The sequence below is a fragment of the Haemaphysalis longicornis genome, unplaced genomic scaffold (assembly GCF_048455015.1).
Source record: "Haemaphysalis longicornis isolate Haplotype H1 unplaced genomic scaffold, Haemaphysalis longicornis Haplotype H1 scaffold_74, whole genome shotgun sequence".
Lineage (NCBI taxonomy): Eukaryota > Metazoa > Arthropoda > Arachnida > Ixodida > Ixodidae > Haemaphysalis > Haemaphysalis longicornis.
In genome coordinates this window covers 87991-113918 of record NW_027526431.1, presented here as the reverse complement: position 1 = coordinate 113918, position 25928 = coordinate 87991, and the positions used below count along the sequence as shown (strand labels likewise).

At 45.6% G+C, this 25928-nt stretch overlaps 1 protein-coding gene across 1 annotated transcript in view; it reads left to right on the top strand.

Annotated features, from left to right (window-relative positions):
- The first annotated feature begins 8686 nt into the window (after nt 1-8686).
- The window catches only part of LOC144148044 (cytochrome P450 4V2-like), a 40640-nt gene continuing 23398 nt past the window's right edge, over nt 8687-25928 (top strand). The window contains exons 1-3 of the mRNA XM_077679644.1: nt 8687-9223; nt 24770-24879; nt 25655-25743. Of these exons, the coding sequence (XP_077535770.1) occupies nt 8965-9223; nt 24770-24879; nt 25655-25743 (458 nt within the window). The 5' untranslated portion in view covers nt 8687-8964. The remainder of the gene's footprint in view (nt 9224-24769; nt 24880-25654; nt 25744-25928) is intronic.

The following is a 25928-nucleotide window of genomic DNA, read 5'->3' as shown; positions in this document are numbered from 1 at the left end:
CCTGGGAGGCTTATCTTGTGCATTTTACAGCCGACAACATGGCAGAAGCGCGGTACGATGATTACTGAGATATTGAGAATGCCCATCCAGCAAAGCCATTGGTTATGTTTTACAGAACCGAAACCGAAACCGAAACCGAAACTTGTGTGATTGCTAACCTTGGGCATCGTCCAATCACGGCGCCCCTCCTCTCAACGTCACAGCCTTAGTTGGTGCGGCCGCCGCAAACCGCGCATGGTAGTTTTTCTTCTTTCGCGCTTTGTAAAATAATTACCAATTTGTCAACCGGATAAACGATGAAAAGTGTGCTAATTTGAGCCAGTCTACGCAGTGCAAGCAAAAACGGGAGCTTGACAAATTCACTTCAGTGTCCCTTTAACATGATGGACGGCAATCCGCACTATGCGCACTCCTTGCGCCGCGTAATCTATACCTATAAAGAGAAGTGCCCGACTGACTGACTGACTGACTCATCAACGCCCAGCCAAAACTGTTAGACCTAGAGACTTGAAATTTCACGAGTTTATTTGCGTCATTGAATAGGTGCTCACTAAGGCGGGTTTTTCGGAAATTGCCTTCCTAACCGAAGAAAAGGGCGGAATTGTGGTTTCGCGAATTCGCGATTTTCTCGGTCACGCATTCACATATCAAAGCGCTTTTTGCTGATATAAGTAGCCCTTAAGAATACCTAAAAAGTAGTTTTTGGATTTCGCCCTAACCTACACCAGCGAGGTGATTCCGCATTCCGGAACTAAAACGGTGTTCCTAAAGATTCTCAAATAAATCTTTCACAGATTCAGTAATCCTACTGATTTTTGCTAGAACATGTTACTCATACAAATGCACAGAACCGTTGTTAAGGATGTCGCTCTGCGACGCCGCTAAAAGGATCAAATTGTTTTTTACAAATGACACGGCTGATGAGCCAAAAAGGCCTGACAGGTTATGTACACGTCTAGCAAAACTGCTCTTTCAAACGGCTACAGATGGCAAGGGCACATTCTGATTACGGTGTTGGAGGTCAAAATTTCTTAAAATTTTAAAAATTCCACCATGGAGAGAGTGAAAAGCGGTAAAATAGTTTTTCAGATATTAATTTTTTTACCGCCCGCCATCTGAGATATCGAACTGATTTTCGTTGGGATAGGCAACTTACTCACGTATCTCAACACTGTTATACAAGATTTTTCAATGATACCCTCCCAATAGAGGCCAGCGGGATTTCGGGAAAACACTGTGTTTTTACACTTTCGTAAATAACCACCCAGCCAGATGATATCTCCCATTCGTTGTTTCTTTAAAATGCTTCCCATTTAATTGTCCACAAAACACTTTCAGGATTTTGTCCTAACATGCGGATAAGAAGGCCAGCGAGATTTTTTAATCTGCATTCTTTTGGAGGTAAAATTCAGTTGAGTTTTCCCGCGTTCGCTTAGCGGTCGCCATCTGTTGACACATTCGGCAACTACGCGTCTCCAGTAGGAGCAGGTGTCATATATCATAAATGTAAAAGAGAAGATGTACCAGTAATGAGCGCAAAGGTTAGCCCTCGGCATCTGCTGGGACTTACTGCAACCTCGCGCCTCCCACAGGAAGCCCATGTTACTTATGATAAAACTGTCCCGATGAGCATCGTTCATATCTTCTGAGATAGCACTTCCTACGATGAAGAATACCCCTCACCCAGCCGGCCTCCATCATGTGTTCCCAGCGCGATCTCCTGCCGAATTCAAGTTGTGGCTGCAACCTGGCACTCTTCCTCATATATTAAGAGCGAAAGCAAACCAAGCTCCTCCTCCTTTCATCCACTTTTCCAAACCTTGAGCTGTGGGAGAACCTGGTGACAATCAGCGATCTGGATGTCCTGACAATACTTCCTCCAGTGTGAAGGCTGCCCACTCATCACATGACTTTCTGAAATAGGGAACCACTCCCACTTCGCCGGCTCAATAAAACCTTTTTCACTCACTGACTCATTCGCTCAAACGCGCCATCTTGGTGCAATTTGTTTAGCGAGAGTTGGAGTAAAACATGAGTACCAGTCGTTTCACATTACCATGACGCGCCTGAAGTAGGAGCCTATGTACTGACAGCAGGCAGGTGCTTCCGAGTGTGTACCACTTCCCAATGAAGTAGCCTAATATGGCCACTAACAAATACCAATTGCTGTCCTTAATATAATGGCCCACCCGGGCACCGCCGGGTTCTACCGCTAGTGCCCAATATATAGCTTGGTTTCCCACGGCACATGCTCATTGTGAAGCAGCACCAAAACTTTAAAAGGGTTTTTTGACTAAGTCAGTGACCAACGTTTCATCGTTGCAATAATGCTTTTACCTAACAAGACGCTATTCCGTGAAACACTGGACTATACATGAGTCATTGCCGTTCTTACCATGTACTCGAGTATAGAACCTTTCACTACTGATATTAAATAGACCAACACACTCTTCAATATGGCCTTTATAGTTAGCTCTTGGAAACATATTGTATGGCTGTTACGTACAATTTCCCCTTTTTGTTGCTACAAAAAGCCCCTGCTACAGCAGCAGGTAACATTCCAAAAACATGAAAAAAATAAAAGTGGTTTACCACGCCGAAGCTACACCTGGGCTGCGGGGAGCGCTTTAGGGGAAGGCTTTGGATTAATTTTTACCACCTGGGTATTCTTTGTGCGCACCGAAATCTCGACGCATAAGCGTCTTCACGTCTTACCTCCTGAAAATCGGCCTCCCCAGGCAGTATCTAACCGACATTCGCCTCCACAGCACACCACCCTAGCCACGGAGCCACTGCAGCAGGTTAAACATATAAAAGAGAGCGAGTTCTGGAGTACAAATGAAAATATTAATGACAAATCTTATTTTCACGATCTATATACCGTTTGAAATCTACCATACAATCCCCCTAGCCTACCGGCCTACCAAGACACCTTCGTCTCGAGAGGTAATTAGGCTGTTGTTAAGGAAATAACTATTCACAATTCGAGACCTGCTGCCGTTATAGCCCTCCACTTTGTTTTAGAGATAAGGAACGTTAGCCATTTGCAGCACCATTAGGTAATTGTGTTAGGATAAGATTGACAGCATCGATGGTCATTGAAAGAAATTGTGTGATAAATTACATAGTGTACATTGAAACGGGCATGGGAGGGTATGCAACATGGAACAGGAATAATATAGATTAAAAAAGTACAGGACCAAGCAAACTGCCTGGAGGGACAACGAAAGTAGCACGAGCAAACGAAGTATATAGTTATTAGGAGAAGTAAACTACATTCGAGAAGAATGAAAGTCTTTCACTGCAGTGAGGAAACTAAGGTGAAGTTTGACTAGTCTGTGGTGTGTAATGCGATTTAATGCTTCAAAAAAATTAACAAATCTGCAGCAGTTTGTACGCTTGCGTCAATGGATCAATGTAGATTGGGAATAAATCCTCAAAGCTGTGTCTCTCAAGTAACTCTTGCGAAAACCATGCTGATATTCGAATGTGATACTGTGATTTTATACATAATTAGTCACTTGAGAATGGATGAACTGTTCCCTAACCTTGCATATGATGCTTGTTAGGAAAATTTAGTGGTGAGGTCCCCTCTCGATTTAATTAAAGGGGCCGTGAAGACAAAATGCAACTTCGGTTCATTCACAAGGTTGCCTCATTAAAACCATGCTGATACCACTTTTAACATAATCTTTGCTCAAATAAGATGTATACTTAAGAAAAAGAAAATGGCAATGCGGCCCACTAGCTCATTTCCCGCAACAGAACTTACGATGTCATACCAGCCAGCTCTGCGATTGGCGGAGGCCGGAAAAAGCAAACGCAATTTATGCAGAACTTATAAGCTTGCATAAAGTGCTATTTGCGCTTAAATTTAGGCCGCATTCTTTTAAGTAAGGGTGGTGGGACAAACAGCGGAAGTTACGAAAGCACACGTGAACAAAGAAGTACCAATGCGTACCGCCGTTAGTACTGCTTGCACTATGCTTAGCTTAGATGAAATGCCCTGTGGGACTTTGCGGTTGTCTCAGACGACATTGGCCGATTGACGCAAGCGACGCTGTTTTACGTGACCATATTGGTCGAGCGAGCACCATGTTGCACTAAACGAATATTTTCTCCGCGAAAAAAGACAAGCCAGGTTTCAATACGGTCACAAAGAAACCAAAGGCAGAAAACGGCTCTCCGAGGTGTGGTGGCACCATCTAGGTTGACTAACAGTAAGCAAGTCTCCGTGCCACCCCAAGTTTAACTGGAAGACCTGTTGTTATGATTTCATTGCAAACGTCGTTCAAACACATGTTTTGGTGCGAGAAATAAAATTTTAGCTTAAATTGAACAATTTCGCAGTGAATAAAGCATCGTTTACTTCCGGACAAGCCCTGGGGGCACTATAAAAAACGAAAACTTTCCAATAAACAAACTTGCATTTTGCCTGCACGGCCACTTTAAATATTGGTGCTACCTTGGCTGTCCTAACGACACACTGCTAAAAAAGTAGAGTCAGAATTGTACAGACCGTGGTATGTACTTTTCGGTATAGTGTGATTAATACAAGTGTAATCTGAAGTATAAAAACTGTTAAGCTTACCTGAAATGGAAAGTAGTTTCACACCAGTTTGTATGGCTAATTGCCGGCCCCACACAAAAAATAAAAGAATGCAGAAGCCCCTCAAAACAGCTGAAATGTGAATCAAAATCATGAACGAAGCACCCACCCTGTACTATGGCTTGTACCTCTCAAAGATGCATAATTTGGGAAGTTTATGCAGCTAATGACTATAGTAATGCAAACGTACAGCCTCCCAAGTTTTTAATAACATAGCCGGAGCGACGACCGATCGGCATGTCAGCGCCTTATCACGGTGTTTAGCAGCGAAATAGACGAGAGTACGCGCACGCGCATAGGGCTATCTGCTGTATGAGTGTCGTCTGCTACGCTGTTTCCTTGAGAGCGTTACACACCCAGCCACTGCATCTGAATGAGTTTGGTTACGAGAAACCGTGGTTATTTGAAGCGCACGCGCATATCAAATTCGCGTTCGATTTGTCTTTCGGATCACTTGCCCCGCACAGCGTAAGGAATGCAACTGGAAATATAAAAAAAAGTAGAACAGGACGGTTTTTTTTTTTTGCCGGAACGGCATCAGGCCGCTGCGCCATATAACGCGATAAATAAAAAAAGAAATCGCGCCAATCCACCCCGTGAATGTGGTTGGAAAGCAAAGCTGTAAACGGCACCCATAACGATTACCCATGCGACGTCACTTATATTCACTCACATCGCTGTACATATAGCAAAATTAGAGAGAAGTGAAATGCACTTAACCACACCATTTATTACTTCAAAGAGATATTCTTGTTAAGGTTAAATCAATGCATGAAGCATGAACGGTGCTTGGTTGAGTTGTATTGGTGTAGCACAAGAGTGGAAACTTTTTTTATAAAATTAAAGTAAGCTCCAACCCGGTGTTAGACGATCTGTCTTCTCCGGCTCTGCGCCGCGGACAATCGACGAGATTTGTGGCAGAGAAGGAGGAGGAGGAAGAAATACTTATTTTCAGATTTCTGAACGGCCCAGAGTGCAGCCCTGGGGATTGATTCCTTCTTCTGTGGGGCCCATACGCAGTCCGCGCGGCCTGTGTTCTGTCCACCCGCTGAAGCTGGGTAGGTGGAGAGGGCCTGGACAGCAGCATCTCCCATTGCTCTTGTTGGGTAGTTGACGGAAAGAGAGGAGTGTGCTCAGGGCTAAAGTCGCACACCCCGATTACGGGGCGGAATGTTCCCACTTCCGAGCAAAATTTAGATTCAGCGTCGTAGCTATTCGGATACATTATGTGAAGACGCGTAGGCCGTGGGAAGGAGCCCGGATTGTATGAGCCTTAGGGTAGTTTGTAGTTCTATGGAAAGGCCAGGGTAAGGCTAAGGTACGGTCTGTCTCAGAAGGCGATAAGGCTGGGTTATCTCCACGAACGTGACAAGCGGGTGACTGTCCTCGTGCAGCTCCATAGCACGGGAGGTAAAAGCGGAGGCTTGTTGGGTGGACGTATTTGTTGCCCTCCATTGAAGCGTGAGGGGGTGTCCAAATGAGCTGAATGGAACCGTTTGGGGAGTGGTTTTTTAGCACGCGCTGTGCAGGTCAGAACACCGAACCCTACTAGCAATTCCGGTAGGCTTGCTGGGAATCGATGACTACCCTCCGAACCCCTGGTTGAGCGAGAGCCAAGGTGATGGCTGCCTCTTCTGCTGCCGTCATATCTTGGGTCCCAAGCGAGGTACACGCCAGGAGGCTGGTTCTAAAGGTAGCCACGATGATGGTGTATTGCTGACCTCGATTTTTGGCGGCGTCTGTATAGATAACTGCATGATCCCCGCCGAGGGTGGTGTTTACCGCTTGAGCCCGGGCTTTTCGGTGACCCTCGTCATGCGAGGGGTTATATTTCTAAGCAAAGGCAGCATCTTTAGTTTTAGTTTAGTCGCCAAGAGTCTGGGAGTACGTCAAGCGTAGTGACATTCTGGGCTGCCCAGCCAATCTGGTGAAGCATGTGGTTACCCACCGCAGTTCTGAGTCGGACCTTCTGGTTACAAAGATGGCCTTCTATCAGCTCTTCCACCGTGTTGTGGAGCCCCGTGCTAAGCAGCCTCTCTGTGGACGCACTCATGAGAAGACCAATGGCCTGCTCGACCGCCTTTCTAATCATTATATAAAGCATCTCTATGTCTTCCTTGTCGAGAAGACAGGGGGTTGACGTAACTCTCGAGAGGACAAAAGCTTCAATTAATCAAAAGGTACCGGATTCCTTTAGGCCTCGCTTCTTGGTGGCAACCCGCCTGATGATGTGTATCATTTGATTAATGCTGTTTTCGAGGCGCTGCAAGGAAACGTCACTCTTGGTGTTAGCCTTGAGATGTAGGCCCAGGATCTTGATGCTGGGGCTTGGAGTGATGGCCTGGCCATCAAGGAGTATTTAAATATTCCTTAGTTTGGCGTGAGGGCGGACGACAAGGAGCTGTGATTGTTTACGTGAGCATTGGAGGCCACAGGCTTTAGCACATTGGCGTACTACAAGTGAGATGCCATGCATTGGTGTGAGCTTACTTTAATTTTTGTAACTCTCAGCACATGAGCAAGGTGCGCACAGGGCCGCTAGACGGGCGTGAGTGGTCGCGTGACGCTTTCACGTGGCATTCAGCGAGAACACGGGGCGTAAACCCGTAGTTGTGCTTGGTGAATACACCACCTGTCTTCCCAGTCTTCTCGTGGGCTCGTAGCTAAATCGGTAAGACAACGGGCTCTCGCTTTGTTGGTCTATTAGTTCCTGGTTCGATTCCCGGCGGTGCCTGTAAATTCTTTTATTTGTTCGCTGGAGTTTTCTGGTGACACCAACGGTCGCGAAAGAACCCTTGGGGGGTAGAGGTAAAAAGCTTTGCTTTAAAAATGTGATAAAAATAAAATCCTGTGAACCAGGCTGCTTAGCTACTTTTGGCGATAGCGAAACGGCCTTGCAAGAGAAGAAACATGGGGAGTATGATGCCCTGAGGAGAACAGAAGAGCAGACGACGCTCTGCAGAGCAGATAGTTCCATGCGCATGCGCGTACTCTCCCCTATTTCGCGGGTGAACACCGTGATAAGGCGCTGACATGCCCACCGGTCGTCGCTCCCGCTATATTATTAAAAATTTGGGAGGCTCTGCATTCTCGTTAAGAAGCAACAGTAGAAAACTAACACAATAAAATACCCAAACGTATTTAATCAGTCATAGCCCAATCTAGCTACAAAAAGAACGAAAATGATGACGAGCACGGTAACAGCGATTGCCCATTTCTATGCAATTCTCATAATTTCTGCATACTTTTTTCTGCCTCAAACGATGACATCAGTGGAAACAGAAAGCAGGGGAGAGAGCGACAATATCTGTCTGCCTCACTGTATCTCAAATTCCAAAGTTGGCATGCTACATAATTGCCTCGTTGTCGGCTGCACTAAAACGCTCGTTCAGCGCGGCTTTCCTCGAGGTACCCGAGCAACGTTTATAGTGAGGCTTCTGTTTGTCTCCTTTCAAAAGAGGTTTCCCAGCCATTATAGTCACCGGCTCTCACCACGGTCCGAGCGAAGACTTGTTTGTGTATTTTTTACCTTGATTCGGGTGTAGCAGAGAGAGAAAAAACCCTTTCTTTCCCACGTGTGTTGCCATGCCCAGAGATAAGTGCCGTCAAGGATACCCATGGCTTCCTTAATGAAACCTGCTCTACAAAGTACTCTAAACATTCCGGAGTAGTTCTCAGGCATTGAGTTCGTTTGTAAGAGCCTCTGTCGGTGGTGTGCAATTAACATCGTCTTCCTCTCCACCTATCCTCGCTAGTCCTACGGCCTGCCTCGCTCACCTTACTTCACTCAACCCTTCTTTTTCTTCAACGCATAACTCTGTGTCTCACTTTTTTCCTTCTCTCCCTCAGCTGTTTTACTCCACGGTGTGATTATTAGCGGGGAACTGAGAAAGAGAAGGAGCGTTCCGAAGAACATGTTACAAGCCGCTAGGGCGGTCTCTCCTACGATAGTAACGGAGACGATAAAGATTTAAGAAATCCCCGACTTGTGGTCTTCCCCTCCACCTCTTCTCGCGCAGTCAGTCTTCGGAGGCAGCTACTTGTTGACCGCATCGAAACTAAATTAAAAGCGTAAAACCCACAATTTTAATGCTGCGAAAGTGTATTTTCTTGTGCGTTTAAACATACCGCGCTTGCTTTCGGCCACAGAGATCCCAACAACAAAGTTCGGAGCACGTTTTGGCCTTGTGTATTTAAATGCACTTCGTGGGCATTGCGCAAGGCGCCACGTGGATTCTTGACGTCTCCGAGGTGAGCGTAAGAACAGGGCGTTAAGGCTGCCGCTGAGAGTGTCAAGTTCAGTCCACCGCTCTCGCTGACAGCTCGCCGTTCTCAACCACCTCTGCTGGCAGATCATGACTGCCAGTGCCGGGCCAGCTATCAACTTGAACTTCTTCACACCGTCGAGGTTCGACACCGCACTCCTGCCCTCCTTACCATGGGTCAGCGTGATACTCTTGTGCGCCCTAATAGCGATGCACTGCCGCCGATGGTTCCAAACTTGGAGCCTACTTCGTCCGATGCCAGGACCAGGTCCGGATTGGTTGCCCCCGTGGTTCCTGCCATCAGTGTACTGGAAGTACCGGAAGGATCTTCCGCACAATGCGACGTCGGGTAAGTGAAAAGCGCGCGCTTTAGGACAGGTGGGCCCAACAGCAATAATTTCTTGACTGCTTGTCGTTTCATGAGTAGTTTATAAGTAACCTGGTTTTTCCAGCTCGCAAAATATTTGGCGCAGGCCATGTGCACAACGAGCTATTCAAAGCAGCCGGTAGATGTGTATTTATTGGATGTAGAACGTGGTGTTTCCGCTAATATAATAACGTTCTGGTGATAAAATGTCGTCTGTCAAGAAAAAACAACTTGCCCATAGATTATACAAGTCGCCCTGTAAAGCCGTTTATGTGCCAAAAATTGGGTTCGTTGATGATTGCCGAAAAATATGTTATCAAACAAAAGGTTTCAAATACCTAGAATTTGATATATTTGGCCATTGTAGGTTAAAGTTCTTCCAGTTACAGCGATCTTTGGTGTCGTTTAGCTGTAACCCTTCGTTCGTGACCTTATTGGTAATTGCTACATTCAGCAACTGGTCAAGCTCGTGCATTCGCTCTTACAGAGTTCTTTCCTTTGAAAATTAGGCAAACCACTGTAAATGCGTCCGCTACTGCAAAAAATGTGTAGCGAGAATCCTTGGATTTCTTCTGTCGGTTAAACTCATAGATCATCGGCCCCACCTTTTATGAACTGCGGGGAACGAGGTGGTTGCGTGTTATGGTTTTTAGAATATTTAGGTGCCTGGGTTGGACTCAGTGATCAACAGAAAATTGATAGCGTTAAAGAAAGACGTATATTTGTATCTGGTGTATTAGGGAATGAGACATATTCATAATGTGTGTAATGGCTTTTTAAAGTATAGTTATGTACGTTGTCCTCAGCGATATACATTAAAATAACACATTCCAGGAAAGATGTACATTTCTATCTAGTGTACTATGAATGAGGTAGACAGGTTAAATTCCCACAAATATTAACCTCTTGTCTGGGCAAAACAATCTTGAAAATGTCTTGACCACATTTTCCAACTGGAAGGTTATAAAATGTAAGGAATGGGGGCGTAACGTCATAGGGGTCCTCTATGGTGTATTTAAGGAAATTAAAGACTTTCAGCCGCCTCTTTACAAAGGAAGCTTGATTTCATTGACTGGAATGCTTGCGGCGAAAGAAGAAACCTACAGCATATACAGGGTGATCAAAGTTAAGACGAGAGGTTTTTTTTTCTTAAATTAGGCGCTTAGATTCATGTCATGACTACCCCTACAGTGAAATTATGCGCCGAGGGGGACACAGAATGAGGTGGTAATCATTGCTTCCAGTGGCTTAATTAACAAAATTTGAATAAATAACTTTTTAGGGGCGGCAGTAAGCAGGCATGTTTGTATTGGAAAGTTAGACGCGATCGTGTTTCTACGCAGCTTCATTTGGCAGAATTCTTCTAGCGCATCGGTGCTCCGAGATATAGAACTGTGAAGTTTAATGGCCGCCCGCTTGAATACGCATGCGAGAGAGTGAGGTCCGGCGTAAAGGTCCTCCCTTTTGTGACTTGCCTGCTGTGTACGGTGTTTAGTATGACAACGGGGTGGAGGCATAGGCAAAAATGGCAACTGACACCCATTCAGTCTCGGCAGGCGTTATCGCAATCTGCAGTACTTGGAACCGCTATCGATACACAGAACAAAGGGGCAGAGCTTTTTTCCGGTCTTGGCGGTCTAGCTTGCGTAATCATGCGATCGGCAATTAAGCTTCCCAGTTCGATATCTCGGAGCACAGATGAACAAGAAGAATACTGCCAAATGAAACTGCGTCGAAACACGACTGCGTCTACTTTTCCAATACAAACATACCTTTACTGCGGCCACTAAAAAGTTAATTATTCAATTTTTGTTAATTAAGCCGGTGAAATCAAAATTTACCACCTAATTCTGTGTCCCCCTCGGTGCATAACTTCACTGTAGAGGTAGACGTGACCTACACCTAAGCGCCTAATTTAAAAAAGTCCTCTCGACTTAACTTTTATCACCCTTAGATCTTCCTGAATACTCAAGTGCGAAATTTTATGGGCTGCTTCTTGGATCAAGATTTTTAGGGCGTTTCTTGTCGACAGTCACAAACGAATCTATTTAACCAGGGGGCAAGCCGTGGCATGGATTCGCAGGGTAGCACTGGCTTGACGTTCCTTTATTTTCCACGGTGGAGTTTTGAGAAATCGTACTTTCGCTTCGAGCCGGATGTTCAATCAACATGGAATGGGCAAATAAGATGCCCAGTTGCGGTTCCGATGCCATTGTTGTTTGTATATTTGCCATGCACGTATGTGTGCATGGCAAATGTGATCGGATGCATGCAGATAGCTCATGTCTTTCATGATTAATAGTTTCCTGCCTATATTCTTTAGGCGATGAAATTCTACTCAATGCCGAGCATAAACAAATAGCTCGGTTGGAGGACGAGTTTGGAAAAGGAAACCCGTAACAAACACGAGGAATTATATACACGCTTTAATGCTTTAGCTGATATTGATTTAATTATTTATCTTACCCTCAGGGCATACAATCATTGTAGAAGGGAGCGGCTTACATAAGAAAGCAACAAATATGCCAAAAGCACGCGACAAGTGTTTAACGATTGCACACGCAAAACTATATAATAATGTTTTTATAAAAACGTTGTAAAGCAAATGCAATGAGCGCAGCCATAAACGTAATCATACTCGGAGCGAAAAAAAAAAGCAAACGGTAAACGCACATCATTCGCCGTAAGATGACACAGAAACGGCCGATCGATACAAGCATACAACACACTGAAAAAGAAATAAACACAACGAAAAGCACTTCTTACTAGAGAGTATAGGAGAAAAACAAAAACAAACCAAAAAATAACTTACAACAAATTTGAATTTGACAATGCTCCACAGAAATGGTGAGGGTTAGTAATGCAAGCTGATGAAGCAGGCACGGGGTCCCACTCAGGGCACGTTTTCGGCCAAAAAGAATGAGAGTAGGTGACAGTGTTTTGGCACGGGATATGAACTTTGTGACGATGGTCAAGACGTTCACATATAAAATGTACCGGTTGTATTCAGCGTGCAGGTCTGATCTCCTTGTCGCGGTAGATATATTGATTCAATTCATTTGTATATTATTTCTTAGCTTCAAAGGATAAATTCAATGTGCCTATTTAGTATAGTTTTCTGTTTCTTTGCGTTTACTGAACTCTGAGACTGACATTTCTCATAATAGTTCCTGATGCATTGTTTGCCTGTCTTTTCTCGGCTAACTGAGCAAGATTACATCGCAAATTTTAAGTTGCCAACTATTCTACATCTATCTTGCCCCTTACGTTTCCCAGTCAAGACTCACAAGTATCCAGGTTGTTAATAATTTCGATGAGACGGTGTCTCCTTATCTAACTACGTCCACAATGCGTAACTTCCTACTCTTATTAAGAATTACCTGGATTGTCCTTTTATTAAATGCAGAGCAATTCTTTAACTCACGATATCACCCGGCGCTGGCGTGCCTTGGTGTCCGCAACAGCCGTTCCAGGTGCGCCCTCTTCCCCACTCCTCCTCTCCCGCATCACGCTACCCTCCTCGCTATCAACAACAGGTCCGCACCCCTCCCCCTACACTATATAAAAAGTAATACTTACCGGCGCCTGGTTTCGATCCCACGACCCTGCGGGCGGAACGCAAGGTACATGGCGCTCTACCCACTGCGCCACAAAGCCGACACAGAATGGGAGGCAACGAACGCGCCTTATATCCTTGACTCATTCAAACTACGTCAAGAAGCTGCTGATACAACGCATTCACTACCTGTGGGCGGAACGCGAGGTACATGGTGCTCTTCCCACTGCGCCACAAAACCGACACAGAATGAAAGGATACGAACGCGCCTTATATCCTTGACTCATTCAAACTATGTCAAGAAGCTCCTGATACAACGCATTCACTACCAGCAACTCCACAAACACTTAACATTACCGCAACACACCCACCCCCTATGCGACGCATTTACTGATGTCCCCCTCGCGGGGAGATGGGCCCTTTTGCGTATGTCCTTCAACAGCAACATGCAAGTCTCCGCTACTCTGTTGTAGCTCAAAGCTTCCATTTCTGCAGTGGCGGGACCTACAAAATCAATTTTTTTTTCATATAGCACACAAGCATTTTAAAAAATATTTTACGCCATGCATTTTTACTTGCGCGATTACATGAACGTGGTCCAGTAGCCTTTCGGCAACAGAATCTCTCTCCCGTTTGTCAGAAATGTAGGGGTTCACCTATGTGGGGTCGCTTAAATGGAAATATTTTTATCTCCCACAAATGATCGCGTAGTCCGAGTCGCTGGTTCTGTTTCAACGGAACTTCACCTTGGGACATGCGCCTTTACCCATGCATACTTTACATTGGCGCTGTTTTATAACCATACGCGGGGACCTGGTGCTTTTGACACGAAACCTTCAAATTTACGTTACTACAGTGATTACTACCGGCATTGTTTCGGGTACACAACCGCCTAACTACCTACTTTCACTCTAGGCAATCTTCTGGTTGTCTTCCTTTTACGAGCCTCTTTTTTTCGCGGTCATGCACAGTCATCCTCATGGCAGCGGCAGATTATTTCTTCCTGCAACCCTCCAAATAACCTAATTAAATTCGGCTGGGTTTCCGCGGACGAAAATCACCAACATGCAACCATAGAGGCGCCAACCATAGAGGCACCAGCGCGATGGAAGAGGAACAGCATGAGAGGTTAGTGGGAAAGCAAAGGGAGGCATTTATTTGGCGAATGTCGGAAAAGACTATTGTCTTTTGTCGACATTTGCAAACTAAAGAGGCAGATACGCGGCGAATTGTTTGGCCTTGCTTCTCAGCCTGCACGTGCCTGCGCCGCCTACACTAACTGCGCTGATTGGAATGCCGCATTTTTAAAGACGATAGTCTATCTCGGGCTACTATAACTGGAAAATTTTGGTCTGTCTGACCGTATGTCTGTGTGTCTGTAACTCGATTCAGCCAGCCGGCCGAAGTGAAAGAGATGCTGCTCTATAGTCTTATATACTCACAGCAAAATGTAAACGTCTACGTCTGGTGTTAATGTCTATACTTGTCAACATTGTTGAACAAGAACCGGAGATTACGCAAATATAAGGTAGAAAATCATAACATGAGTGGTATTCGGAGGGCTCCTTTATTCAAAATTCACGGATGCTTGCTTGTTGCGATAGCATATAAAATACTACATCAGCTGCAGAAAACCGTCGCCTGCTGTTGCCCGCGCTGCCATGCGGAATTAAAAAAAAATCAAACAGCAACGGTAACGAAAGGTTCCACGAGATATTTTTCACGTTGCGGTTTGAACGGTCGTGGAGTAGGCCAACGTGGTTCTATAAATGTTATAGTAGGGCGCTTAGTTTCACGCGCGTATCCGCCGTACGGCAACGCTTGAAATCGACGCACCCCACTTGGAGCAGTGGAACGCGGCAAATTTAAATTGCCTTGAGTAAACCTCTATCATGCTATCTTGGAAAGAACGATATGAAAGACGAACAGCATGAGAGTTGAGCTGTAAAGAGAAGGAATGCATTCACTTGCCAGGAGCGCCAGTCGACAATCGTTTCGCGTCGACATTTGCAACGAAAGGAGAAGATACGCGGTTAATGTTTTCTTGCACTGCCCCTTTTTCCCGCTTACTATCGCAAAAACCAACCCAACGAGCGTTCCTAACTAAATTAACGCAGGCGCTGCCGCTTAATTACGTATATTTTGCCTCAAATGTACCTCCAGTTTTTTTTCGCTAAACAATGGAAAGAACGACCTCGGTGAACAGCGGAGTCCAAGAGGTAGCGTCGCCCACCAGGATGTACGCCTCCGGCAACATTCCCGACTGGCCAATGGCATACAATGTGTTCCACGAGAGTGTCCCAGCTGGCACAAGATGACCAGCTCTTCAACTGCGGGCCATTGGCGCACATTCGAGACTGGCGCTCTAGCCCATGCGTGATGCACGCTGCGAAGGAATCCCCTCCTCTCTTCTCTGCGTCGATAAGTGGGTCCAGGGGAAATGATTCGCTGTGGGAAATGAATGACAAGCGTCAGCAGTTCACGAGTTTCGACCGGTAATGACTATATAAACCACTTGGTTTTCGAAGCCTCGGTCGGACTCCGCTACGACGGTACGCCTGGCTCTACTTGGGTCCGTCACCTCGCTGCGCCGCCTGATTCCGTCAGTCGCTTGGCATCTTAGAGCGTTATGCGTTACGCGTTACAGCGCGCTACGACGACAAGGTGAGCCCCTAAAGTGCTCTGTACATAAAATTTGATTTTGAAGAGGTGAGCCATTGAAATGGGGACCAGTGATCAAATACCCCCTACTGAGTCAGGGAGCCTTGAGAGACGGCCGCATTCGAACGTACATTTCACCTACGAGTGCTCTGAAACTGACCGCTGCCGGCTTAATCCAGAGGAAACCTGCGCGAGTTCGTGTACAGCTAGAGCTATAGACGGGGTCGTGCACTTGGTTGCGCACTCGGCAGAGCCCATGTCCCGTACACACCGTAACTCCTGGTCACATCCACGGCTCAGCCGGGATGTTTTAATGTTGAATTGAAATCACACGACATCGTCTGCTACAGTCACTAATTTTGTAGTTACAGCCGCCACTCGTTCGTTGTAAGAGGCTTCCAAAAGTAGTGCGGTCTGGGAGCGAGAGTGTTTGGTGGTGGTTGATGGTTGCAGGAAACATACGCGTCCCGCAGTGATCCTGACAGAGCAGCGTTGCTTTCAGGTCAGGGATGCATTGAGCTCAAGGGGACACTGAAGTGATTTGTAAACATTGTGGCATTACTTGGGCGCGTTGAAGTCGGGGGTTACACCCCCTCCCCCCGAGGTCAAGGTTAGACCACTCTGGGCGCATTTACGAGAAATACGTTATTGTAAAAATCAATTTGAAAGTGCTGTCCTCCTATTCCGATTCTTCTTGCCGATTTTCTATGACGTTTCGTACGACGCTTACTCTAGCAGGCTTGGCTTGGTTGCGTCGACTGAGCGGCTCCCCCACAATCCGACCAAGCCAGTCGGCCTGCCACCGGCGGGTCGTCGCAAATCGTTCGCTCTGCTAAAATTAAGCCATGACAAGATTTGTGCTCGGAGGAATGTGGCTCTTTTAAGTGCGAATGCACTTTATAAGCGACCCCAAACCATCCACCGCCGGCGGCGGCGGCGGCGTCCGCAGTGCTCCTCTATATTTAAAAATGAAACAGCATCCGGCGCCAGGTTTCGATCCGAGGACTTTGCGGCCGCAGCGCGACGCTCTACCTACCAAGCCACGGACGCCACGCTGATATCAGTGTTAGTGACGCGCTTTATATCTTTAACGCATTCAAACTACGTCGTCAGCGGCGTGCGTTGGCGACTCAGCGGCGTTATAGCGGCTTGATAACTGCGTGGTGTACACGTGATACTACAAACCCGATGGAAGAGATGGAAGAGAAGGCGGCGAGGCGGTGGGCTGCGGGGGCCGAGCGCAAGCGCCGCAAGCGGGCCGACAACCGTGCATTCGCACTTTCACATTCTCCCCCTCGTGGAAATGCGGGGGAATTTTTTTGTTAGTTTTTGTAGAGTGCATCAAGCTCAGTAAAGTTGATCAACTGAGAGTATTGCCACACAACAACACATGCAATACGTAAATTGGCTTACGGCGCTTTGTTCACTACGCTTCAACGGAGCTGTAGGCTGCATCTGTCTCTGCGACTGGTACGCTGGTACAAAATTTAAGGCCAGCTAAGGTGGGGGAAGAGTAAGCCGAATTAATACGAGCATTACTGAATAAAATCAACCGAACCTCTATTGTAATGCGGAGAACTGAGGTGCGGGAAGCACTTTTTTTGCAGGGTGAACTAGCACAGCGGTCAGTGGCAAGACCACACATTTGCCATCGTTTCTCGGGAACAAGGAACGCAATCTCGAGTGATAGAATACATGTGGGGATTCGAGGGACGCTTACGGCTGAAGATCTAATCAAGAAATACTCACCTAAGCTGCTCGGAATACGGAAACTCCGAAAATAAACACCATATAGGAACTTTACTTCCAGGTTTCCCCCCGGCAACCATGGTGATATGAACCATAAACTATGGGCCTTGCGTTCACGTCATTATTTCTTGCAGGCATTTTCCTTCTCGATGTGCAGTGGACACCAAGAAGATTTCTTTACGGGACATCCTCCAGCGAACTCATCGAAAAGTATGCCCCTGGCACAAAACGGCATGCGTTTCAATGAAGTTCATTGTTATGACATTTCGTACGACGTCTTTTTTTCCTTTGCATTTACGCCATACGGAGTTGTGGAATGGCCGTAAGAAATAATGACGATAACGCTTAAAATACGTTCCTGAAAATATTTGCGAGCTGAAAGAAGTGTACCTCTCACAAGAGTGTGACGATGATGTACTGAAAATGAGGAGTGATTTAAATATGATTACAGTCCGCAAATTTCAACTGCTGGCAGAAAGGGGGGCAGAGGTTTTTGCTGACGTTAACCACTAGGCTCAGCCTTCATTTGTTGCAGGTTCTTATCTTGAAAGTCAGTAAAGACAAAAAAGTATGAACGAGTGGTCGAAGCACTCGACGCAGTGCATCGCAATTAGCGGGTTCGAATCCCGAGTTCAAATTTTTTTGGTTGATTTCTTTTTTATTAGGTAATGTTGTCTATACTGCATGCATGCAACATTTTGCTCTGCCACCCTCATTGCTCCACAAGTGGTTTGCCAGACTGCGTGCGGACATGTAAAGCAGTCGCGAGTTCTCGTTGGCGTGGTGTTGACATAAGCGCCGACAGCTTGCAGATACAGTGCTGAATCTGCCGACTGTCAGCCAGGTGCGAACGCGACTCCTTACCTTAAAGCCAGGCAAGCTTTAAATGTGGGGGCGAAGCGCCTCGCGGTTAAGCGTCTCCGATAACGCGGAAGTCGTTCATCCACTGCGTACGCCTCGGCTAGTGAACGTTACGATTCTAAGCGGTACTGGCGGGCTTATGTGACGCATTATAGAGGCAACATGGCCGTAGTGCGGTATGCCGACTCCTGAGGTATCGCGAATGCCCAACAAACGACAACGTCAGACGCAAAGCATGTTGTTGCCCAGTACCAAAACCAAAACTAGTTTCAACAACTCTCTAAAAATAAACCACAGCTACATTCCGGCACATGTGCTTGTCGCCAATAGTACTGAAGTTTCTCGTAAAGAAAAAGTTCCACTGATAGGCATGGAAGTCCGTAAGCATAAACTTTAAAGAAATTTGGCATCGTCCAATCACATCGCAAGAATAATTCGCGTAGTCTGTAATTGCTTCGGCCGCCGCAAATGTCGCGTGGTGTTACTTCTTCTTTCAGTCTTTTTAAGTGAAATACTACTTTGACGACCGAATAAAAGATAAAACGAGTGTTTGTTTTTTTGAGCCAATCTCTACAATGCAAACACAAACACAAGCTTGACAAATTCACTTCAGTGTCCCTTTAAGTTACGCCGTGGCAAAAAGACCTGAACCAGTTAAGGCCGGTCACAATCTGTTAGGAGAGTTTTATTACTTCCTCGTGACGCTTAAGGGCCATTCCATGGCCAGCTGCGCGCATATTTTTCCATTTCTTAAAAGAAGCTATTCTATTTGAAAATACCCAGAAGTTTTAAATCGCGCACTGCACCGAAGGTGGTAATAAAAATTTTTTTACTCCTCTTATTGACTTTTGTCTTCGTGATGTCACTAGCCCACGGCATTAGAAAGAGGAAGCTGGTGCGTTACTAATGTCTCCAGAACTAATCAAGACGTTGAAAGGAGTGAAGAGGTGCACCATCTTTCTGCTGCGCACTCTAGAAAGGCGTCTGAATATTCACAGTGACAGAAACGAGGACGAAGTCCCAGCTTCGGGGCTTTCGTACTTTGCAAGGATCTTCCTAGCACGCAGTACACTACGCTCCGTGGGTTGATACTGAAAGGGGGCGGTAAAGGTGGGTGCAGCTGGGAAATACGAGTTTTAGGTGGAGAAGGCGAAGTTTGCAAACAGAAATAATCTTTATGGAAACATTCGGGAACTACATTTAGCAAACATACTAATGAAGACCCCTGTTTTGATATAATAATTTTTAAAACACAGCTAATCACTTTTTTTTAAATTACCGCGTGTGGCTTGTATTATGCCCGAGATTCCTTTGGTACTCCTATGCTATCTTCAACCTTGAGTGTAGATTGTCATTTTTCTCTCACTTCCTCAACCAATTCAAATATTTTTAGCCCCCGACACGGTGGTTCAGTGGCTAAGGCTTTGGGCTACTGAGCACGAAGACGCAGGTTCGATTCCTGGTCATGGCGGCCGCTTTTCGATGCAGGCGAAAAACAAAAACCGCACGTTAAAGATCCCTGGGGGGTCGAAATTAACCCGGAGCCCTCCACTACGGCCAGCCTCATCGCCTGCGTTGCGTCGGCGCGTTAAACCCTATATTCAATCAAATCTTTTTAGGAAAAGACGGGTAGGAACGGGCAATGTCACAACATGCGTATCCACACGCCCGCACACACTTAAAGCCACCAACACAAAGTTTTCTCCACATTTGAGTGCTTACGTCAGTGAGGAAAAGATTTCACACATTGTCCCACTTAATTACCGTTATTCCGCTTTCATTCAGCTCGGTTAAACTTCACTGTCTTCCAAGAGGAACAGTTTTAACTAGAGACCGGAACTTTAGGCAAAAAGCCTATTTTTAAATGCAGAGCATTTCTTTAACTCGCGATGTCACCCGGCGCTGTCGGCGTTGGCATGCCTCGGCGTCCGGAACAGCCGTTCCAGGTGCGCCCTCTCCCCCACTCCTCCTCTCCTGCATCACGCTACCCTCATCGTTCTCAACAACAGGTCCGCACCCCTCCCCCTACATTATATAAAAAATAATACTTACCGGCGCCCGGTTTCGATCCCACGACCCTGCGGGCGGAACGCAAGGTACATGGTGCTCTACCCACTGCGCCACAAAGCCGACACAGAATGGAAGGCTACGAACGCGCCTTATATCCTTGACTCATTCAAACTACGTCAAGAAGCTGCTGATACAACGCATTCACTACCACCAACTCCCCAAACACTAAACTTTAACGCAAGACGCATTTACTCGAGTCCCCCTCGCGGGGAGATGGGCCCTTTTTCCTTCGTTGCGTACCAAGCCTATGTAACATATAAGCACGAACTAAAGGAAGGGGAGCATTTTAAGCCATATTTTATTGTGCCTATAGTGCCTATTTTGTTTATATGGGCTTTTTCGTTGCTATTTTGACTATATGGGCTTTTCAGAGTCCCAAAATGCCTTTTTTTGTTTTATACATGCCTTTTTTTTTCATTTTTTGAGTCGATATTCTGCAGAGACTGTTATCGCTTCAGTAGCCCGAAACGGGGTGTTTGCTTCACGCCGTTCGCGAGAAAAGTCCACGAGCCTTGCCAAACACGCAAAAAGCCCAAACCGTGCCCAAGCCACCACCACCTGGCACTTGCCATTCAGGCCGAGCCGCCAGAAACCCGTGCGCAGCGACATCGGAGCCAATCTCATCAACGACACCCCGGTCCGCGCGAACTCTTTGGTTCTATGTCCTTCTGACGTGCTGTGTCCACGGACCAACAGGGACCTCTGCCCAGGGACCTCTGTCCACGGACCTCTGCCCAAGAGCCCTATCTGTAGCTACAGAATAAAAAGACAGCAAACAAAAAATGAGCGCGACACAGCCGCGTGCATGCCACTCAAGCTCAAAGAAGCCCACTGGGGGAAAGCACGCCAAAATCTTAGACACCAAAGTTTTAAGGTGATGCCACAACCACGTGCACTGTGAGCCGCCGATAATGGGTGCACCGCCAGGTTGGCAAGACGCAGTACGCGTACCACGAAGAAGGAACGAGAAACGGAGCTAAGGAAGGGGGATCTCAGCACTTTACAAGTAGTGTAGTCGTGACATCCGTGATCTGCCGTGGCCCGATAATCTGTAAGGGCATTTGGAATCCTAGTATTACGGGAATTAGTTCTGAAGAATCTTGCGCGCTGTCTAATATTGATGAACGGTGTATAGTGCATAGTTAATCTATGGTGTTGTTCCGGCATCTTCACTAGACATCCGCTTCTGCAGAACAGAATAGCTCAGTGCTTTGTACAGTTTTATTGCACTTTCCTGTACTATCCATGATATTAATCGGTGTTGTGAAGAGCTTAAGAGGTCGTTCTGCTCCGTCAATGAATAATAAATTGCAGTAAAGATCTTTCTTAGATGCACAGTTATGTCTTCAAGGGGCAGTTACCGATTGTGCCTTTTCCACCAGAGCTCGTTGTTACACCTTCAGGAACTCGACTGAGTGCAGAAAACTACACCAAAAACACTCCGGTTTCTATCAATAGCTTTGCAATGGACAAAAGTGTCGCAGCCCAAAGTATTTGCCCCACGCTACAGTTCAACGTGGCAGGGCACATTCGTGTCTTATTTCTTATTTTGCACTCCTAGCAGAAAGCATTTCAGCAGCTGGGAGACGTGGCGCCCCTCTAAGAATGCTAACTTCATTTGAGAGGTTCAGGACAGATCTTCAGAAAGGATCGGTTGATTCAATCTGCCTGACATAAAAATTTCTGGATTCCACGTGCTTAAACAACTTCCGAATGTTCTGAGCAGCCAAAATTGTAATATTCCAGATGGAATTAGATATTGGAGCGTCCCGAAGTACAAGATACCTCCGCGAACTTTAATTGACGTTGAGCGTTGTTTTTCCGCACACAATTATCGACTGAAAGGGAATACAACTTCAAGCAGCAAACCATTCAAATTGGTCTGGTTTTACATGGCTTTCAATCTTTTTTTTTGTGTTGAAAACCTGTGAATTTCGCGTAAATGTGGACTAATGAACATTTGTGCTGCTCATTTATCCGTAGAAAGTAAAGTTACTTTCCAGCTGCACATTATTTGTCTCCGGTTTCACTGCAAGTAAAAAAATTGTGCTAAAATATGCTTCTGAAGCCAATAGGAATTGAGCCTATAAAGGCCTAATCGGGAGTATTTAGCGCCTATATATGCCTAAATGGCACTTCTCAGTGCCTATTACAGGCGCCTAAAACCGAGATTTTTCATGCCTAAAGTTCCGGTCTCTAGTTATAACTATCCCCCAGATGAACAAAGTCAACTGCACAGCCTTGTATAAAACTGTCCCCTCATTACGGTCTGTGGCTGTTGAACATGTGTTTTATTGCCACAAGGGCATCTATGTCAAAAGAGCACGCCAAGATAACGACTTTCATTGTAAGAAGAGAGACCGCATTTTCGCCCAATGTTCCTACTCCGCGTAATTAGGACCAACATGGCCACCACGTATACCCTAAACGGACTCTACAACACTACCGGTTAACTCTTTCAGTCTTTCCTTCGCGTCTGGAACCACTGCGAAAAAGTATACTTATCGCCAGCACGAAGCGGCACTGCGTGATTTGTCGTCACCGCCGTTAGGCCTTCCATTTATGCTTTGCTTTTGTGGCTTCTTTTTTAAAGTGGCGATCGAATTCATTCATTGCTGCTCCTAAAGAAAAAGCCGGCCAATAGCCGCTACACCGCTGTAATGAAGTCTTTCCAGTGGTTGAAGAACGCCAAGACCGGGAAAGTGTGAAAAATCTCTTGAGCAAGTTTCTGAGTTGTCTGATGGGCATAGAGAACCAATTTTTGTCTGAAGTGCTTTGCGAGCCCCTATTCAAAGTACTGGATGTGTTAGTTGCCTAATTCTGTGAGCATTGAAGATTTCGAGAAAAGATTAAAAAAAGTGTGGCAGGGTCCTTTTAAACTGTGCCCCAGCAGCGGTAAAACCAACCCTTTTTCTGACCGACCCTGACATTACGCTACCGCGACGGCCGCCTCCCAGCATTTGTGGTCGTCGCAGGCAGCGACAATGCCGGGATGCGCGACGGTTTCCTCAGGGTGCACGAACGAGCCCGGCCTTGGCGGACATTTCAATGGGCAAGAAAGACCTACACTTCCTCTTGGCTGGATTTTGGCGTGCATACGTTTTTTGGGGGTAACCCGTGTGAATACCACTTAATGAGTGGGATTTCGATCCTTTCTCCCAATTCTGAGACATTGTAATTACACAATGTGCCAGCCGTGCAGGGTCTGTGTGCAAGCTCCAGTAGCACATGCGACTGCAGTGACCGCTAGCTGCTGCAACCGTCGCTTCTTTCTAGCTCGCGAGACCATTCTTGCTAAATTCTTGCTAAATTACACTAAAAGGCTTTTCCTACACTCCCTGGTATTTTTTTAAATTGTTGTGCTCACATTATCCCGTATTATCTATTGGTATCATTCTTTGTAAGCCTGCCAATGTATATTTTGGGGTTATGCGTATTTATGTTGTTCACCTACGCCTCTAGAGTTCCTTTTTTTTACTTTTTACAGTTCTGCACCTCATGGTACCGCGTAGTTATTTCTTTCATACTTTTTCGGCATATAAGCAAGCTTTTTCGTTAATCCATTTGTTGTGAGTCCAAGTCGCTACACTTGTTATCTAACTTCAATTTTGGCTATGGTCTGTAATATTCTCTGTGTTTTTTGTTGTTGTTGCTGACTGCCCCGTCGGTAAATGAATGTCTGCACCGCCCTTAGTGATCTCGCAGAGCCCGATAGGTAGAATAAATACATAAATAAATAAATAAATAATCAAATAAATAATAAATGAACAAATAAAATAAAAAATAAAAAATAAATAAATGAAATAATAATAAATAAATACATAAAAATGAATAAATAAAAAGAAATAGGTTAAATAACAGGAAAATAAATAAATAAATAAATAAATAAATAGGCCCATGCAAAAATTTTATCTCGAATTTCATCTGGAAATTTCAAGAGGCGAAAAAGACCCAACTATAGTTCTTCCCGAAATACTAATTCTTTAGCAAAAACAAAACAGGGGTGATAGAAAATATTCAGATATTGCGCTGCACGCGGCCACCCTTCATGTCATTTGGGGAAATAAAACGGCACTGATCATTGCTAACTACCCGTTAGAATTCAAGGGGAACGATCAAACGGAACCAGTGGCACAGCTCAAATCGCAGACACATTTTTTGGCTATGATTTAATCGGGTGCCGCAAATCCCACTAAATAGTCTTGGTGACGTCATGAGGTACCGGCGAGAAGTAGCTGAAAGTCTGCTTCATCTATTTTCTGCAACATTAACATTGCTTTTTTTGAGTTTGAGCCAAAACTGGTGTGATTGTTATCGGGACGAAATTGTCTTTTTAATCATCCAAACTTGTAAGTAACATTGCTACCCCTTTTAAGAAACCGATGAGCCTCAGGATGTCACCCGGTAATTCTTCGTTTATGAAGAAGTCACCCTAAAACCATTCTTGGTCAGGCAGACATGGCTTAGCAACAAATATTTACGTTTGGAAAATATTGTTTTCAGTGCTTTCGCAAAAAGCGAATGTTTACTAGTTTTTAGTTTTCTGGCCAATGAAATTTCTACTTGCTGTCTGGGCATCAATTTACTATACCAATAGACAGCCATATTGTTGCATTTCTCTTGTTTTGCAGTGGTGCACAAGGTTATAAACAAGCTCTCCAAGAAATACGACGGGAAGACTTTTAAGATCTGCATAGGAATAACCCCGGTTGTAGTGCTGCAGGCGCCAGAACCAGTCGAGGTATGTTGCTCGAGCTGTACCTCGGTGGTTATTTATACGTGGTCGTATTACCTGCAGTAAGCAAGGTATCTCACATATCCTATCCCCTGGACCCAGCTTCCTTCGAACGGCACTGTCCCCCCCCCCCCCTCCCCCCCCCATTATTCCTTTCTACTCGCGGATAACATGACCGACATTTGCGTTTCTTAAAAAGATTTCCAATCAACCATAACGTCACGCACGTCACGTTTGGTGGAGTGGTTGCTTTGGGGATGACATATTTGGTATAAATACTTCATCACCACTGCATAGCTGTGGCTCTAGAATGACGCGTCACAAGCCGCGTAGATAGCTAGTGGTCGAAGAACATTGCCGCAGAGGACACCCGCAAATGCTCGGATCCACGTGAACGCCAGAAAAGTATGAAGTGTGAAGTGATGGGTTCATAGATCAATAATTGTTGGAAACATCTTAAAATGTATGATTAACAGCATGAATGCCTGCACTTTCCGTCGCGTTCATGATTCTAGCGGGTGGCATTTACAGTTGGCGTAACGAACGTGGAAGGCATAACGCACTTAAACAATTCTGAGCCATCGGAAAGCACATGTAAAACGATTTCACCTTCACTTGCTATGTGCATATTTCATGCTGTTAGATCTGCACAAAGCACGCAAACATAACGCCTTGAAAGCCAAACAGCATTCCACTACGGCGGCAATTAAAGCGCACGTGTACCTTTTGAACACCAAAATTCAATTCAGAGTTTGAACTTTTCCTTTTTCGTCAATCCCAGGTTCTACTCTCGACCAAAGAAAACACCGGGAAACCCAACATGTACAGGTTTTTGAAGTCATGGCTGGGCCCCAAAAATCTCCTGACCAGGTGAGTGATGTCCTCTTTAGGGTAAAAATGGCTGCGCCTTAGCTCGGCTAACCCTGGATATGCAAAGTGAAAGCTTTGCTTAGCCTCGTTAAATCTGGATTTAATTTTGTTAACCTTTGGTTTAGCATTATTATACTCTTCGTCCAAAGCCTGCCTTTGTCTACATTTGTGGTCCCGCTAACGGC